The 17901-nt window shown below is 40.7% G+C and overlaps 1 protein-coding gene and 1 long non-coding RNA gene across 6 annotated transcripts; one reads left to right on the forward strand and one right to left on the reverse strand.

The window, feature by feature from the left end:
• The first annotated feature begins 752 nt into the window (after positions 1-752).
• On the forward strand, positions 753-14819 carry fkbp2 (FKBP prolyl isomerase 2). Of its 5 annotated transcripts, none has more exons than XM_086047229.1 (3): positions 753-771; positions 2217-2695; positions 14456-14819. In XM_086047229.1, exon 2 carries the CDS (start codon positions 2253-2255, stop codon positions 2667-2669), a length of 417 nt encoding a protein of 138 aa, XP_085903355.1. In that variant the 5' UTR covers positions 753-771; positions 2217-2252; the 3' UTR covers positions 2670-2695; positions 14456-14819. The 5 variants fall into 5 exon arrangements, with proteins under 5 accessions (XP_085903355.1, XP_085903354.1, XP_085903358.1 ...); XM_086047228.1 differs by lacking the exon at positions 753-771 and adding an exon at positions 1065-1212; XM_086047232.1 differs by lacking the exon at positions 753-771 and having other exon boundaries at positions 2157-2689.
• On the reverse strand, positions 8493-11489 carry LOC147138040 (uncharacterized). Its single transcript, XR_015088967.1, has 3 exons — positions 11359-11489; positions 10541-10614; positions 8493-10190 (listed from the first exon to the last, which is right to left on the reverse strand). It is a non-coding gene; the product is annotated as an uncharacterized LOC147138040 (long non-coding RNA).
• Positions 14820-17901: the final 3082 nt, after the last annotated feature.

Genomic DNA, 17901 nt, shown 5'->3' on the forward strand with positions numbered 1-17901 from the left:
GTCCGTTAGTGATTCCGACTGCAAACTTCGGTCGACTTTCACGAGCATAGCGTCCCCCCCCACATTATTATTATTTTTTGATTATTTTCTGTCAAGAGGGGGTGCTGTACATTAATGAGAAATAAAATGAACTTTTTTTATTTCGGCAAATGGCTGCAATGACACAGAAAGTGAAGCATTTCAAGGGATCTGAATACATTCCGTACCCACTGTATATTGCTGGTGTCGGGCCAAAACCTCATTAGTCACATTTTGGTGAATTTCTTGCTCTCGTTCATGGTGCAATGCCAATGGGTGAACAAACAAGGTCCGTCCATCTGTCCACAAAGTCCAGGACGGACGGACTGACCTTTCTGTCCCTGGGGCGAAATGCCCATTTCTGGTAATCGGCCACTACTTATGTTCATTTTGATGTACAGTAGTTTCATCTATGTATTAGCATGTGAGTAAGTAGCTCAGTTTTATAGCTGGTATTGTGTACATTGAAGATAATGCACTTTCATGGGAATTATTGATGTTGCCGCCCATTTATTATTCAGCCAAGCAATGTGCGGAGGACGAGAAGTCTTTTAAAAAGGACGGACTAAGCAAGGACGGAGGTGGGGTTTTGTCCGTTCGTCGAATCAGGTCAAGTGCCAATTGACCTGTTGTGTTGGTTTCTTTTACAAGCAAGACCACTGTTCTCTTCTACCACGAAGCCGCCTTTAGCTGCCCGCACAGTGCCCAACACTGAAGGTTCTCTGCAACAACCAACCCCGTAAGATTGCACAGGTATAGTCTACCCTCTAACGGTTCAAAACATGTAATACCATTTTGTTTTGTTTACTAACTGTTAATATTTACATACAGTACCTATCCCTTCGCATGCGAAGTATGTCCTCATCTGGGACTGCGACATCTCTTGAGCGTAAAATCTCTGCCAGCGCCGTCACGACCCGGACGTGGAAGTCTTTTCGTTTCCTTCTAAAATAACTTAATAACTGTGTTATTTTTCAATAATTATAATTATATTATTATCAGAGCTGGGCACTTTACCCTTTTTTTGGCCGCTCCGGCGACCTGGGTAATCTCCCGCCCTCGTCCCTGCGTCCTTATTCATAAAAATGATCATCCTCTGACCCCGTCCGTCCTCGTCCTTTTAAAGCGCAGCCGAATGCTATATTTGGTTAAACAATTGTAAACAATTCAATCCACTCACGATACTCCCAGCCGGTAAGTGGATGTGAATAGGAAATTAGCCAGCTATATTGACCTTTAAATAATGCTTATCTATCATGAAACCTTTACCGTTAGTATCTCTCCCACGGCATGCCCAACCTCTGCTATTTTTCTTTCATAAAATGCATAACAAAAAACACGGAAAATAATATTGGTGTTTCGGGGGCTTCTGGGATAGATTAATGGCATTTCAATTCATTACAATTAGGAATTGTTTGTTATACAAGTTAACTGAGTTATGAGCTTGATCATCATAGAATAGATTAAGCTCATAAATAAAGTTGCCCCTGTAATGATTCCCTTGTCGTGGTTATAGTAAGTGTACAGTAAGAGATCATCAGTGCGAGAAATTATCCAATTTGTTCTAATTTGTCTGAAAATTATTCTTTACGCATTACAAATACATCATTGCTCAGCTGTAGCAGAACAATGAAATGCTCTTCCATTAGATGGCATCATGGCAGAAGGTAACAATGAACCTGTGTGTTAGCAAGGCTAGTCCTGGCTTCCAGTGAGGATCAGCTTTGTGTCCACTTAAACATGATCCCACATGATTTCACACTGAGAGACGAGTTATTATTATTTTGGTGTGTTTGATCCATCATCCAAGGTTAACCTAAATGATGATAAGTATAGTCCACCTGTGTGCTATAAATCTCTCTGCTATTAATGCACCTGCACTCTCCGAGGTCTATGTTTAAAGCCCAAATAGCATTATGAAAACCAACCAGGCAGGTCCGAGATACTGTTGTGGTGGTGTATCGTGAGATTTTTCTTGGTAAAAAAAAAAAAAGGGGTGCCTTCGGTCAATAAATGTTGGGAAACACTGTTGTTCTGTCGTGAAAGGAAAATACAGTACAGTACATCATTTTAATTGCAGGTCAACTCCTATTCAAAAGGTGGCGCTGTTTGTGAACGGCAGAACTCGTTTAAAAAATTGCTACTTCCGTTTCCTTCTTCATTGAGCTCACGCATTTATGTGCTGATTAACTGTGTAGGCTGCCGTGGGTTCAAAAACCAAGTCGACTCCAGCCATGCGGGCGTTTCTACTGTTAGCGATGACGGCGCTGTCACTCAGCCCGATGCTAGTCTGCGGGTCCGAAAAGAAGAAGCTGCAGATCGGCATCAAGAAGCGAGTGGACAACTGCCCGATGAGGTCCCGCAATGGAGACGTGCTGAACATGCACTACACTGGCAAGCTGGAGGACGGCACCGAGTTTGACAGCAGCATTCCCCGCGAACGACCCTTCACTTTCACGTTGGGAAGTGGCCAGGTGATTAAAGGTTGGGACCAGGGTCTGCTCGGCATGTGCGAGGGAGAAAAGAGGAAGCTCGTCATCCCCTCCGAGCTGGGCTACGGAGACCGGGGAGCGCCGCCGAAGATCCCCGGGGGTGCCACTTTGATATTTGAGGTGGAGCTGCTCAGCATCGATAGGAGAGCCGAACTTTGATGAAAGAGGGATTCTCAAAGGTAGTGGTAAGTTATCGGAACACGTACCTTTGCTACTTTGGGTATGTAGGGGTACGAGGATCAAATTACTTTCCGGTATATTGCCATGTGTGAGTACATATACAGTATATGTACACACATATGGCAATATGTGTATAATACTCTACGGGTGTATGAGAATGTACATTTGTTGTATATATGTACATTTCAAACCGTTCATTATGTGAGTCTATATAGTATACAAGGGTCTACAAGTTAAGATATAAGATTATCTGCACATGTGTATAAAGAGGCATGTGTTTGTTTTCTTATTTTATACACAAAGTACAGAGTGAAAGTGTTCTGCTTCCTTGAACTTTTTCACCGCCACATTACAGGCTTCAATAATTAAGATTAAAAAAAAGTAATGGATGAATCAACACCAAATAGGACGCAATCGTGAGTGGATTTATTGTCACTCCATTTCCCTGAGGATTTCTGGAAAGGTCAAAGGTTAACCTAAATGACTGATGATGATAAGTAGAGTCCACCTATGTGCTATAAATCTCAGTATTAATGCACCTGCTCTGTCATACTCTCCGAGGTCTGTTTGAAGCACAAATAGTATTGTGAAAACTAGGGATGGGAATTTCGACTAATTTGCCCGCTGACTAGTATCAAATTGTATTTGCAACTAGTCTATAAGGAAGAAAATTTTAATTTTAATACATATTGAATTCAAAGTTTAAAATGCAAATGTTGTGTGTATTTATGGGCTATTTTAGCCCAAACATTCAGGACAATTTGTTAATTTAAATTCTATGGATGGAACAACAACTGACAGAATAAAGGTGAACAATTGAAATAAAAATACATTTCTGATACATTTTCCAATGCAATGCATGGCATTTATTATGAATAATGTAATGAGTAATGGTACCGACTCCCAGTCCAGCAGGGTCTCATTCGCTAGCACCATTTTAGCTGCATTATCATGCACACAGGCAATTGCTTTATTTTGTAGTGCCCACGTACCCATCACACTCCGCAGGTGAGCAGCCAAGTTTTCAGCTGTCTGAAGCACACATAATGACACGTTATAATCATATAAGATTCGGTGGCTATGGACGTCCATCCGTCTGTAGTTATGGCCACATACAGTAGTTGACCCGCTCAACATAACCAGCTTTTATTTGGTTATGGCTACTCTCGAGTTTGGACGTGATTGTTTTGCGACTTGGCACCGCGTACTCAGGCTCGATATACAGCGTTAATTTTTCAAACCCTTTGCCTTCAACAAAAAGCGGCAGCATATCGCGGGCAGTCATTTCACAAATTATTTGGGTAATCTTTGCTGTGTGGCGAGCATGCAGCGCCTGGCTGGAACAAACACTCTCAATCAATCAATCAATCAATCACATTTTATTTATATAGCACTTTTCATACATAAAAATGCAACTCAAAGTGCTTTAAAACATTCAAAGCAAAACATTAAAAAAAAAAAAATTATAATAAAAAATAGATAATTAGAAAAAGAAAAAAAAAAAAAAAAAAATCTGTTCATGCCCTCCGTCCCAACAGACCCAAGACAGATATCCATTAGTACATCAGCAATCATTCACGCACACCCACACAAAGTGCACAACCTGATAAAATGTGTTAAAAAGACATGACAAGGCACAGAGAAACCATATGAGGAAAGGGTACCCAATGGGAGCTCTCCGCGCCGAGGGGAATGACAGCCCACGGCCACAGGGGCGCCACCACCATAGAGGCCTGGATTAGACAGGCGGACCCCACACAAAGTGTAGAGGCCGCCGGCCACCCAGACCCAAGGAGTCCCTGCGATGACAGCCCCCGCGGGAAGGGCATTCACCCCTCCCTCAAAGCGGAGGCGCCCCCATGAGGAAACACTGGAGCTAAAAGCTGACAACGGCAGAGAGCAACAAAACTAAAAGACAGAACAGTAGTATAGTCTAAGAACTAAAATCAGTAAGATAAGATAAAAAAAAAAAAATCTTCAATCAAAAGAAAAGATAAATTATTTAAAAGTTGTTGAAAGCCAAACTAAAAAGGTGTGTCTTGAGCTTCCTCTTAAAAATATCAACAGGCTCTGCAGACCTGGCGTCCTCTGGCAGGCTATTCCAAAGGTGAGGACCAAAATGGCTGAATGCAGCCTCGCCATGCATTTTGGTCCTCACCCTAGGAATAATTTAAAGGGCGGCGCCAGAGGACCTCAGAATCTGCGAGGTTTGGTATGATAAAAGCAAATCAGATAAATAAGATGGCCCAAGACCATTAACACATTTATAAACTAATAAAAGTACCTTAAAATCGATCCTGAAACACACGGGGAGCCAATGCAGCAATTTCAAAACTGGTGTAATGTACTCCCGCCCTCTGGATCTCGTCGGCACCCAAGTGGCTGAATTCTGCGGTAGTTGCAATGGTGAAATACTATTTTTCGGGAGGCTGGAGAGCAGGGCATTACAGTAATCTAAACGACAAGAAATAAAAGCATGCATCAGCACTTCCGTGTTAGCCTGAGAGAGAAACGGGCGGACTCTGGCGATATTCTTAAGGTGATAAAAACCAATCTTGGTTACATTTTTAATATGAGGAATAAAACTGAGCTCAGAGTCAAAAATGACGCCAAGGTTCTTCACACAATGTGAGGGATTAAAAATGTGTAGTTTTGGTAAAAGCTTCTCTCTCTGACCTTCAGGACCGATAACTAAAACCTCAGTTTTGTCCTGATCGAGCTGTAGGAAATTATCTGCCATCCATGACTTCATATCGAAAATGCAATTTAAAAGGGTGTCAATGGGTCCTGTGTCATCAGGAGACATGGCAATATACAGCTGCGTGTCATCAGCATAGCTGTGAAAACTGATGCCGTGTCCCCTGATGACATCCCCAAGGGGAAGCATATAAAGATTAAAAAGTAGGGGGCCTAAAATCGAACCTTGGGGAACCCCACATTTCATTTCATGGGTTTTGGAGGAACAAGTATCCATACTTACAAAGAAATATCGGTCTGTGAGATAGGAATAAAACCAGTTAAAAACAGTACCGGAGATGCCCACTACATTTTTAAGTCTATTTAATAAGATTTGGTGATCTACTGTATCAAAAGCAGCGCCTAGATCCAGTAGCACCAAGACTGTGAGTTTTCTCACGTCTGCAGTGCACCTAATATCATTTAAAATCCTTAAAAGAGCAGTCTCAGTACTGTGGTTCATCCTAAAACCAGATTGATATTTCTCCAAAATATTATTTGTATTTAAAAAATGATTCAACTGGATGAAAACCAGTTTTTCTAAAATCTTACTTAAAAACGGTAAGTTGGATTCAGGTCTGCAATTATTAAAAACGCTCGGGTCAGAATTGCTCTTCTGCAGAAGGGGCTTCACCACCGCCGTTTTAAAGGCAGCGGGGAAGACGCCCGTCTGAAGAGAGCAATTGACTATATTTATAATGTGTTCCTCAAAAAATCCATAAAATGTCTTAAAACGAAATGTGGGAATTGGATCCAAAAGGCAGGTTGTTGGGTTTACCTGGGAGAAAACTCGACCAAGTGTCGTTGCATCAACCAGGGCAAAACTTTCCAGTGTTTCCTCATGTAAGTATGATTGTCCAGGTTTATTAGAACTTGTGTTTTGACGGGCTAAAAGACTGGATCTTATGTCATCGATTTTACTTCTGAAGTGGTCTGCAAAGTCCTCACAGAGAGCGTCTGTTGGTCTCTGTGGGGACATATTAAAATCAGAACTAGTTAAAAGTTCAAAGGTGGAGAAGAGAACTCTGGGGTTGTTTTTATTGACTGTAATGAGGTTTGAGAAATAGGAAGATCTTGCCAGTTTGACTGTTTTTATTGTAGGATTTCAGTTGTTCGCATAAAATTTCATAGTGTACTGTAAGTTTACTTTTTCTCCACCTCTCTGCACTCCTGCATTTTCTCTTTGATGTTTTGATAGCATTGTTTCTCCACGGGGGTACAGTCTTTGTTTTTGTTGTTTTAATTAAAAGTGGAGCTACTGAATCTAATGATGATTTAAGATGTAGGTTAAAATTGTCAACAATAAGATCACAGGGTGCAAGTAAAATGTCAGCAGGAGTGCTTTTTAAGATCTCGATAAAATTTGCAGCCTCCTCAGAAGATAGGTAGCGTTTCTTCACTGTTCTCACCGGGACTGCTAGATGGTTAAAACTGGCGATGTTTAAATAGACACAGTAGTGGTCTGACACTGCCAAGTCAACAACAGCTCGTCTGCCTGGTCCCGCCGTCATACCCACTGTCATATGCTGCATCAAAACGGTGCTGGGTTTTTTTTTCGTGGTAGCTTCGACATGTTCAGAATTTACTTTTCTAAATATTCTTCCCCGATCTTAGTGTCCCCGCCCCCTACTATGTTTGAGTGGGTGCGGGGGTGGGGGGATTTGGCGGTTAGGGGTGGAGGGAGCAATTCTCTCTTGGTGCTCAGCATGTTTACTGAGGCCGTGGCAGAGGCGTGTATAACAAGATGCGTGATACTTAATTCCGCGTTTAACCGACTAGTAAAATACATAACGTTTAATGAATCGTAAACGGTTAAACGACTAGTCGCGCACATCCATAATGAAAACCAAGGAACACACCAGGCAGGTCCAAGATACTGTTGTGGAGAATTTTGAAGCAGGATTAGGATATAAAATAAAAATATGTCACAAACTTTAAACATCTCATGGGGCACTGTTGAAGGAGTCATATTGTGAAATAGAAAGCGTATGAGATCACACCATGACCCGGCCACCCCTCTAAACTTTCTGCCCAAACAAGGAGAGCACTGATGAGACAAATGAGCCTCTCTATCTATGGAGTAAGATCGCTGTCAAAAAGGCATATCCGTGATTAAAGATTTGTATCCGTAATAGTTATAATTTGTGAGTACAAATCAAAATTGTGAGTGCCATTGTTTTGTGAACAACAACAACTCTCACTTCTACTACTACGAATCTTCACTACGCACGAATTGCCAGTTTACGACTAATCACTTTTGTGAGGACGAATCTGCACAACATGCAAATTAGGATGACGCCACGCAGAACACAGGCAGGTCCGAAAGGGAGCTATCCGATCCGCGATTCCTCTCCCTGCGCATGTGTAGAGAAGAAAACAAAGATGGCGAACGCGAGCGGATCAGACGGCGCTTCCAGCAGCTTAGGAGACGCATCTTCACAGCAGGTAAAGTCAGCAACGTGTATATCCAATTTATTAATATGTATTTCATAACGTCGTTCTGTCTGAAATAATAGCTTTGAACTCAGGCTTACGCCGATTGATTGCAGTCTAATGATGCGTTTCACTGTTGGCATTAGCACTTGGCTAATGTAGCTCTGTGTTCAACGTATCTGTCACCATACTGTAGTTTAGTCACTTACTTACAATTCAGCTCGTTAACAGAAATGTATGTATTGTGTGGATGCTGTTAATAGCTCTTGCTAAATTGGGCGCTCCATTTTATTAATTTAAGTAGTCTCACAGAACTCCAAAAAACAAGGACATTATAGTACGTTAATGTAAAAGAAAAAATGTTGCGCATAATTTCTTGTATAGTGAAGACATCACAAAGGGCTATTTTGTTATTCTGCAAACTAGTTTAAACTGAAATGTAGTGACACAAGTGAGGTTTATCCGCTTTAACATCTTACTGAGTGTTGTTGTCCTTACATGTTTTTTGGTACAAATATTACATATAAGTACAGTATACCGTGTTTGTAGACACTGAGATAGTGTGTGTTGTTTATATTTTATATGAGTTGGTAGTGTAATATCTTTGGATATTAATAAATATATGCACACACGTCAGCTTCATCGGAGTTGGTTTTAATGCAGGTGACTTAACATTAAAACAGGGCTGGCTGGGAGTTCACTCTGTCTCCTCGGTAACTCTGGCATATCCAAACCACCACCAGCCTTTATTGGTACCTAGTTGTAGAACAGTGGAGTCTCTATATAACATCTAGTATGCATAATAAGAGCAAATTATGAATCTGCCCCATGGAGCAAACCTGTGATTGTGTATTCCTATAAAAATATATGAAATGTCACTGTGTGTTTTATATGTATCAAATTATAGTTTGTCAGTACACTGAAAAAAAAAAACGTGGAATTTACTCAATTTTAAGTGGTTGCATGATATAAAACTATCTGAATCCTATTAACAATGATCTCTTTTTCTTTTGTAGTTTCTTCATTTGAAGCAAATCAGCCCAGCTGCAGCACTTTGTAAACCACCCCCGAAGTCCACTGCAGTATCATCAGGACCTCTACCTGTTCAGCATACCCCATTACGTTTTCTACTGAAATTATTTGAATAGATCCACTGTAAATGTCATGGATGTAACGATTTACTCCAGCCCAGATTCAAGTGTCAAATAGGGCTGTCACAAATGATTATTTTGCTAGTCGACTATTCACCAACAGGAGTTGCGATTAGTTGACTAATCGGATCATATGTAAATTGCGGCATAATCGCACCAGCAAGCTGCTGCTCTTATGTGACTATCAGTAGCTTACAGCTAGATCTCTTTACGGTATCGTACAAAAGAATAAAGACAAGATAATAGTATATTCAACTTGTACTAAACTCTGCAGGTTGTACCAGCATTCCTGACTTGTTTTCAGTGGAGTACCAGTAATTGAAATTGAATTGTGACCGTAAATATTTTATTGCTTAATGTTTAGTGCATTTTAAAATGGAACTAAAAAACAATACACTAGTTGAGTTGCACTAATACTATGAAACTACCTATAAATACTAAAGGAAATACCGCATTTGTAAACATATTTCACCCTTCCTTGGCACTAATCATTTTTTCTCCAGCGGGAGATGAGGCATTTTTGAGAGAAAAATTTGCAGAGTGGCTATTGTTAACATGGTGTTGCGTATCGATTCTATTCTCATTCATTTATTTATTTTTTACATCAATACATATTTTATGCAGTTTAAATTGATTTTTATCTGAATCGTTACATCCCTAAATGTATCAAACAGTGTAAATTCTTCATGTGTGGTGTCAGAAATCAGATTTCAACTGATTAAAACTCATGTACACAAATACAATTTCACACACAAAAAGTATTGCCTGTTCATCGCGTCCAATGATACTGAATAATAAATGTTATGCCTACCTACAAATAATATACTCAGTGAAATAATTTCTATTATACTCTGATGTGTTGCATAATTATGCAATTTAGTCCTCATGACTTTGTCAAGTATTTTAATTTCTATGTTGTCATTTTCTGGTGGCTCTGTTTCAATCTCCACGTCGTCATTGACATCGTCCCCCAAGTCAGGCGGTCCATCTGAGGGCATAGTTCATCGTCGATCTAGATTGTCATCAGTGTTTGCCTCCATCGCCAACTCTGCTGTTTTTTTCAGCCCACTCCAGATCTCAGCTGTCACCAGTGACTTGCAGTTACACTTCAAGTCAGCATGCAGGGTCAGAGTTGCGACCGTCACCAAAGAGATCATCCTGGACATGACTGGCTACATTTCTGAAAATATGATTACATAAAAATATTTATCAGGCAAAGTATACCGTTTGAGATGATGGTAACTTCGATATGTAATCAAAATAAATTATTCAACTAAATGATAACATCGATAAATGTCGGTCTGAATTAAAAATGTATATTGTTAGCTGCATATCGTCGCTGCCATGTGAAAAACACTTATCTCCATTTTTTTCAATTTTATTATTTTTACGTGAATAGAATTTCTGCTTTACAGACATCGCATTAACATGAAAATGAAAAAAAAAAAATCAAAAATTGGACATAAGTGTATTTCACAGGACAGAGATGACGATATGCTGTATGTTGAAAAGAAAATGAATTAGTGTTACCTGCGTCTTTTTGATAGAATCAATACTGCTACTGTTCTCCAGGCATGACATGAGCCATCATCTTGTTGTTACTACTATAAAAGAAAAAAAAACAAATTTCATTGAAACTAATATTTTCAATTAAAATTTGCACAACTTTGTTGGCTTGTGCATGAAACCTTCAAAATAAATATCCTGACAGTCAATAATAATTTTGCAGTACAGCATTGTAAACTGGGATTTTGGGGGAGTGTAACTCAAAATCCAATTAAATACTTGGTTAATGTGTGCTGATATATAATGATTTGCTCTTTTTGTTCATATACAATCAATAATTTGTTAGAATATACAATACAATACAATTATATAAAATATTTATAAAACCTCACTACCCTTTTGTGTCACTCCATTTCTATTAAAGATAGCTCAAAGACAATCGGACTCAATGACGTCACAAAGTAGAAACAAATTATGGGACATTTTGCTTACGTTTTTTCTTTTACATTAACGCACTATAATGTCCTTGTTTTTTGGAGTTCTGTGAGACTACTTAAATTAATAAAATGGAGCGCCCAATTTAGCTAGAGCTATTAACAGCATCCACACAATGCATACATTTTTGTTAACGTGCTGAATTGTAGGTAAGTGACTAAACTACAGTATGGTGACAGATACGTTGAAAAGAAGAGATGCATCAGCCAAGTACGAATGCTAACATTGAAACGCATCATTGGATTACAATCTATCGCCGTAAGCCTGAGTCCAAAGCTATTATTTGAGACAGAACGACGTTATGAAATGCATATTAATAAATTGGATATACACGTTGCTGACTTTACCTGCTGTGAAGATGCGTCTCCTTAGCCGCTGGAAGCGCCGTCTGATCCGCTCACGTTCGCCATCTTTGGTTTCTTCTCTACGCATGCGCGGGGAGAGGAATCGTGGATCGAATAGCTCCCCTTCGGACCTGCCTGTGTTCTGCGTGACGTCATCCTAATTTGCATGTTGTGCAGATTCGTCCTCACAAAAGTGATTAGTCATAAACTGGCAATTCGTGCGTAGTGAATACTCGTAGTCGTAGAAGCGAGAGTTGTATTCACAAAACATGGCACTCAGATTTAATTCGTACTCACAAGAAAAGAAGTCAAACCATCACAATTTTGATTCGTACTCTCAAGAAAAGAAGTCAAACCCTCACAATTTTGATTTGTACTCACAAATTATTACTATTACTGATATGAATCTTGAATCACGGATATGCCTTTTACTATTATGGATATGAATCTTTAAATCACGGATATGCCTTTTTGACAGCGATCTCACTCTATATCTATCTACAGTATGCATGTGTGTATATAGGATAAGGGTCTACAAGTCAGACTCATGCATAAGATTGTATGACCGCTGGTCCTTCCATTTAGAATGACTTCCTATTGGATGTTAGGCCACTTTTAAAACCTGGTTGAAGACACATTTGTATTCTCTGGCTTTTGATCAGACCTGAAATTTTCAGCTCTTTTCCGGTTATTATTGTTTATTATTTATTGTTTTGTAAAGTGCTTTGTTACAGCTCTAGCTGGTATGAAATGTGCTATATAAATAAAATTGTATTGTATTGATTGATTGACTGACTGTCGTGCCCGCAAATCATTCTGTTACAGAATTAAAAAAACCAAACAAACTATCATTCGCTGAGTTGGTTGACACATTTTTGTTCATTTTAATTTCGATGTTTAAAATAAAAAGTAACTCAAGAAAACACATTGAGTTGACTGTCTCTGTCAACTGGTTCAACAATCAATTTTTGATAGTTCAGCAAACCTCCCAATTCTATGACAAAAATAAATAACATTTTGCAATATGACGGTAACATAATAAAATGGGACTTTGTGAATAATTTTTGGATGCATTGTACACTGAAAAAATTTAGTTTTTGGGTTAACGTAATACAATTATGCAAAGAATTTCCATCTAAATAAAATGCTGTCATTTAGTGAGATACAATTTTGTTGAACCAACTAATCGTAAATGTGTTGAGTGGACATAAAGTATTCCTGTTGTTTGTACGTATTTTCAATGTTTGATTCCAACTTAATTTGTTCATGTTTTAACACATTCACCGTACTACGCTTCAATCTAACTAAAATGCTGTCATTTGGCGAGATACAATTTTGTTGAACCAACTAATTGTAAATGTGTTGAGTGGACATAGAGTATTTGTGTTGTTAATACTTATTTGCAATGTTTGTTTTCAACTTCATTTGTTCAGGTTGTATTAACACATTTACTACGCATTTTACCCTTTGGTCAGATTAACTTCTATAATAATAGTACGGGTCTGCGATTGGCTGGCAACCAAATCAGGGTGTCCCCGCCTACTTAACCAAGTATTTTCAAGGAAAGGTGGTCCATATATATGCACTCATGTTTAGTTGTTCAAATGCTTTATTTAGGTCTGTTGGTCACTCCACACAGGATGACTTGCGTAAAAGCGTGGTTTTCAATGTTTGATCTTTTCTTGGGAGTCTGTTTCTACCAAGCTCCATGATGATCTTCTGCAGAACTTCAATGTTGTGTCTTAACTCTGAAGGGTATCTTAGGTTGAGTGCGTAGACCAGAGCGAACAGCATAACAACAACAAATGGGACATTCCCCAGTTCATCCAGAACATTGACAGCATCTATGATGACAACCACATCATCTGGGTTATCCTCTGACTCTGCCCCATCTTTTCGAATGGCATCAATTCCAAAGACCACCTCCTTAATTTCAGCTTGGTTGCTTTCGACAGCTGCACCCACTAAGAACAAAAACATTCATGACTCATCGCTTTAAACAAATAGGAACATAACTACTGTGACGGATTGTTCATTGACATTTCAAAGTTAAATACTATATTTGAAGTGCACAATTTTTAGTGAATGACAAATTCCATAGGATAAAAATGTAATTCTATACCCATACCATGTATTCTTTCACCAGCTTGTCTCCTTGAGGTACATGCACAGGGTGTTGAGGATACACTCTCTTCTGACATCAACAATGTTGGTCTGAGCAGTGTCAGTCAGTTTGCCACAACAACTAAAATAAATAAATGGAAAAAAAACTAAAAAGCACATTTTAAATCATGAGGAGCGTAGGTATCACAACACATACATAAGTATGGGTAAGTCACTCTAGTGTCTCACATTTAAACTCATTCACTGCCATTGAAACATTTACATTTCTTTTAAGTCCAGCCATTCAATCACAGGAACATATTTATATATTTTTTTCAAACGTGAAGATTAAAATAGGGTCTGAAAATGTGGCAGTGAATGACTTGAAGACTAAATCCAAACTTCAAATTTTAGATTTGTGCAAATCTGTAATTTAATCAATTGAATCTGTCACCTATCAGAGATGGATTTTGTTGTAATCAAATTTCTTCTTTTCAAATGTTAGCCTTTTTTTTTTTTTTTTTTAAAGATATATAGGTTTGACAGGCTATTTCCCATTAACATACCAGAGATACGGGAACCAAGATGCTCATAATATTTCTTCCTTGAGTGCCACCTTTCTCGCCAAACACCCTGATCAACTCTTGTGAATTTTACAGGCATGTGAACAACAAATTGTTCCACCTACTGCTCTGTAGCGGTATTGCATATGGGTTTCCTATTTAAGACAATTCGGTTGTGTTGACATAAAGCAGTCATGCCGTTTTAAGAATTTTGCCTGTCAGGTTAAAACTACATGATTGAAACATGTTTAAAGCACTAAACATGAATAAATAAAGCAGAAGCTACATGTCACAATTTTGTTGATAAAACAGACACCCATGTTGAATTTTTTGGAGTGTATGTGCCTCGTGATTAATTGATGTAACTAACTGACATACAAAATAATATGCAGTAAATTGTTCAGTAACCAAATGTTTGTTCTTTCGATTTCTAGGAGATGCCCCTCGTGATGGAGACCACATCTGCCATCAGTGAAGAAGGCAACGTGACAAATTTGGGATGGGACTCTTCCAGCAGCAGAGCCACTACTTTTGCCTAATTTGCTCTGTTTTACTGGATCCAGGTTGCTACAATAAGAACTGATCCACAATAACACTGCACCATTCCAAATAAATAAAAATTTGTATTTTTCTGTTATTAGCAGGTATATATATGTCTGCTCTTTTTTTTTTCTTCCCCCCAATTACAATAAGTTAGGCAGATAATTGCACCTATTGTGATAATGGGCAACAAATTAATGGCTATTGTTGACTTTGTTTGTAAATTGATCATTAAAAAAATACCTTTGGGAAAAACAACTTTTTGTCTGCTTGTAAAATAATCAATATTTCAAATAACTCTTGTGTGCTAGTAGGCAGTCACAGACCACTCCTAGTTTTCTATGCTGACTAATCGACCACCTGTTGGTTTCAGCGAGGCATCATTGTTGTTAAAGAGGAAGTCTACCCAAACATATTTATTTCCAGAATATGTTCTATGCAGGCCCACTAGTTGAAATACGACATTCTGTTTAATATTGTGTTTGTGGAATATAAATTACGCAACACCCAGAATGCCGTGTTTAGACTAGTGGTCCTGCATAGAATGTCAAATATGTTTGGGTTGACTTCCTCTTTAAAACGGAAGTCAACCCAAACATTTTTTTTTCAAGAATATGTTCCCAGCAGGCTCACTAGTTGAAACACTGCAGTCTGATTAATTTTTAGTTTGTGGAATATAAGTTAAGCAGCGAAATGCACTCGTTTTTTGGTAACGAAAAAAACGTTTATTACAATTTACAATATACAACAATGTCACAAATCAAAAAGTGAGAGTATACACTGAAATGCACAGGGTAATTTTCACGCTGGACGGATGCAAGATTCACAAAACAGGTCAGCCGTGGTTGGTCGTTGTGAGCTGTTGTGATGTAATTTTCAGTTGACACAAGACAAAATGGCCGCCCCCAGAGATGGCTAAAAACAAGTGGATTAACATTTATTCCACAAACGCAGTATTTATCAGAATGCCCTGTTTCAACTAGTGGGCTTGCATAGAACATATTCTTGAAAAAAATAAGTTTGCGTTGACTTCCCATTTAATGACACAACGTGATTGGCAATTAGTTGTCTTTAAGATATAATTGTCAACCCCCAGCGTGTGTATATAGAGGTAGGCAATTGATTTTGCAAAAGGGCCACATGAGGAACTGTAACGCTTACTGATGGCCAAGCCAACATGCTAACCTCAACGTGCTAAATTGTTACTTGCTTTTGATATGGTATCAATTATATATAGGAGATACAAAATTATTAGCTCAGAGCTGGGCAGTCCGGGGACTTCTGGCCGTCTGTTGGACCCAAATAATTATACATACAATACGACAAATCCAACCCCGGGGCTCGCAATGCAAGTAAGTACACGCAGTTGGGTAGTACTACTGTTGCATTTGAAGCGTGTCCACAGCCGGTTCAAATTGTAAATTAGCCAGCTAATGATCTTTAAAAAGCCTCTGCCGTTAGCATCTCTCCCGCGGCGACATCAATCATGGACGCTTTTTTTTTTTTGGGAGGGGGGGGCGACAATGTTTATGAATATGGCTGGCGGGTCGCGGTCAGAAGGGTACCCAGGTCAAGGGTGGAGGGTCGCGGCCGGACCGCCAAAAAAGGGTCACGTGCCCAGCTCTGGCAGTCATTAAAATTACATCTTTACACTTTCAAACGTATATCATTTTCCATCCATCCATCCATTATCTCCCGCTTATCCGAAGTCGGGTCGCGGAGGCAGCAGCTTCAGCAGGGAAGCCCAGACTTCCCTCTCCCCAGCAACATCCTCCAGCTCTTCCGGAAGGATCCCAAGGCGTTCCCAGGCAAGCCGGGAGACATAGTCTCTCCAGCGTGTTCTGGGTCGTCCTCGGGGTCTCCTGCCGGTGGGACATGCCCGGAACACCTCACCAGGGAGGCGTCCAGGAGGCATCCTAATCAGATGCCCGAGCCACCTCAACTGGCTCCTCTCGACGCGGAGGAGCAGCGGCTCGACTCTGAGTCCCTCCCGGATGGCCGAACTTCTCACCCTATCTCTAAGGGAGAGCCCGGACACCCTGCGAAGGAAACCCATTTCGGCCGCTTGTATCCGAGATCTTGTTCTTTCGGTCATGACCCACAGCTCATGACCATAGGTGAGAGTAGGAACGTAGATCGACCGGTAAATTGAGAGCTTCGCCTTTCGGCTAAGCTCCTTCTTCACCACGACAGACCGATACAGGGTCCGCATCACAGCAGACGCTGCACCGATCCGCCTGTCGATCTCCCGTTCCATCTTACCCTCACTCGTGAACAAGACCCCAAGATACTTGAACTCCTCCACTTGGGGCAGAATCTCATCCCCGACCTGGAGAGGGCACGCCACCCTTTTCCGACTGAGGACCATGGTCTCAGATTTGGAGGTGCTGATCTTCATTCCGACCGTTTCACACTCGGCTGCGAACCGCTCCAGCGAGAGTTGGAGATCGCGGCTTGAAGAAGCCAACAGTACTACATCATCTGCAAAAAGCAGAGATGCAACACTGAGGCCACCAAACCGGACCCCCTCGACACCTCGGCTGCGCCTAGAAATTCTGTCCATAAAGGTTATGAACAGAATCGGTGACAAAGGGCAGCCTTGGCGGAGTCCAACGCCCACAGGAAACGAATCCGACTTACTGCCGGCAATTCGGACCAAACTCTGGCATCGGTGGTACAGGGACCGGACAGCCCTTATCAGGGGGCTCGGTACCCCGTACTCCCGAAGCACCCCCCACAGAACTCCCCGAGGGACACGGTCGAACGCCTTCTCCAAGTCCACAAAACACATGTAGACCGGTTGGGCAAACTCCCATGCACCCTCGAGGACCCTGCTGAGGGTGTAGAGCTGGTCCACTGTTCCACGGCCAGGACGAAAACCACATTGCTCCTCCTGAATCCGGGATTCGACCTTCCGACGGACCCTCCTCTCCAGCACCCCTGAATAGACCTTGCCGGGGAGGCTGAGGAGTGTGATCCCTCTGTAATTGGAGCACACCCTCCGGTCCCCCTTCTTAAAAAGGGGGACCACCACCCCGGTCTGCCAATCCAGAGGCACTGTCCCCGATGTCCACGCGATGTTGAAGAGACGTGTCAACCATGACAGCCCCTCAACATCCAGAGCCTTTATGAACTCCGGGCGGATCTCATCCACCCCCGGGGCTTTGCCACCGAGGAGCTTTTTGACTACCTCGGTGACTTCAACCCCAGAGATAGGAGAGCCCACCTCAGAGTCTCCAGGCTCTGCTTCCTCAGTGGAAGGCGTGTCGGTGGAATTGAGGAGGTCTTCGAAGTACTCTCCCCACCGACCCACAACGTCCCGAGTTGAGGTCAGCAGCAC

This window comes from Filicampus tigris, chromosome 12 (assembly GCF_054856515.1).
Source record: "Filicampus tigris isolate MCC_2025a chromosome 12, RoL_Ftig_1.0, whole genome shotgun sequence".
Classification (NCBI taxonomy): Eukaryota; Metazoa; Chordata; class Actinopteri; order Syngnathiformes; family Syngnathidae; genus Filicampus; species Filicampus tigris.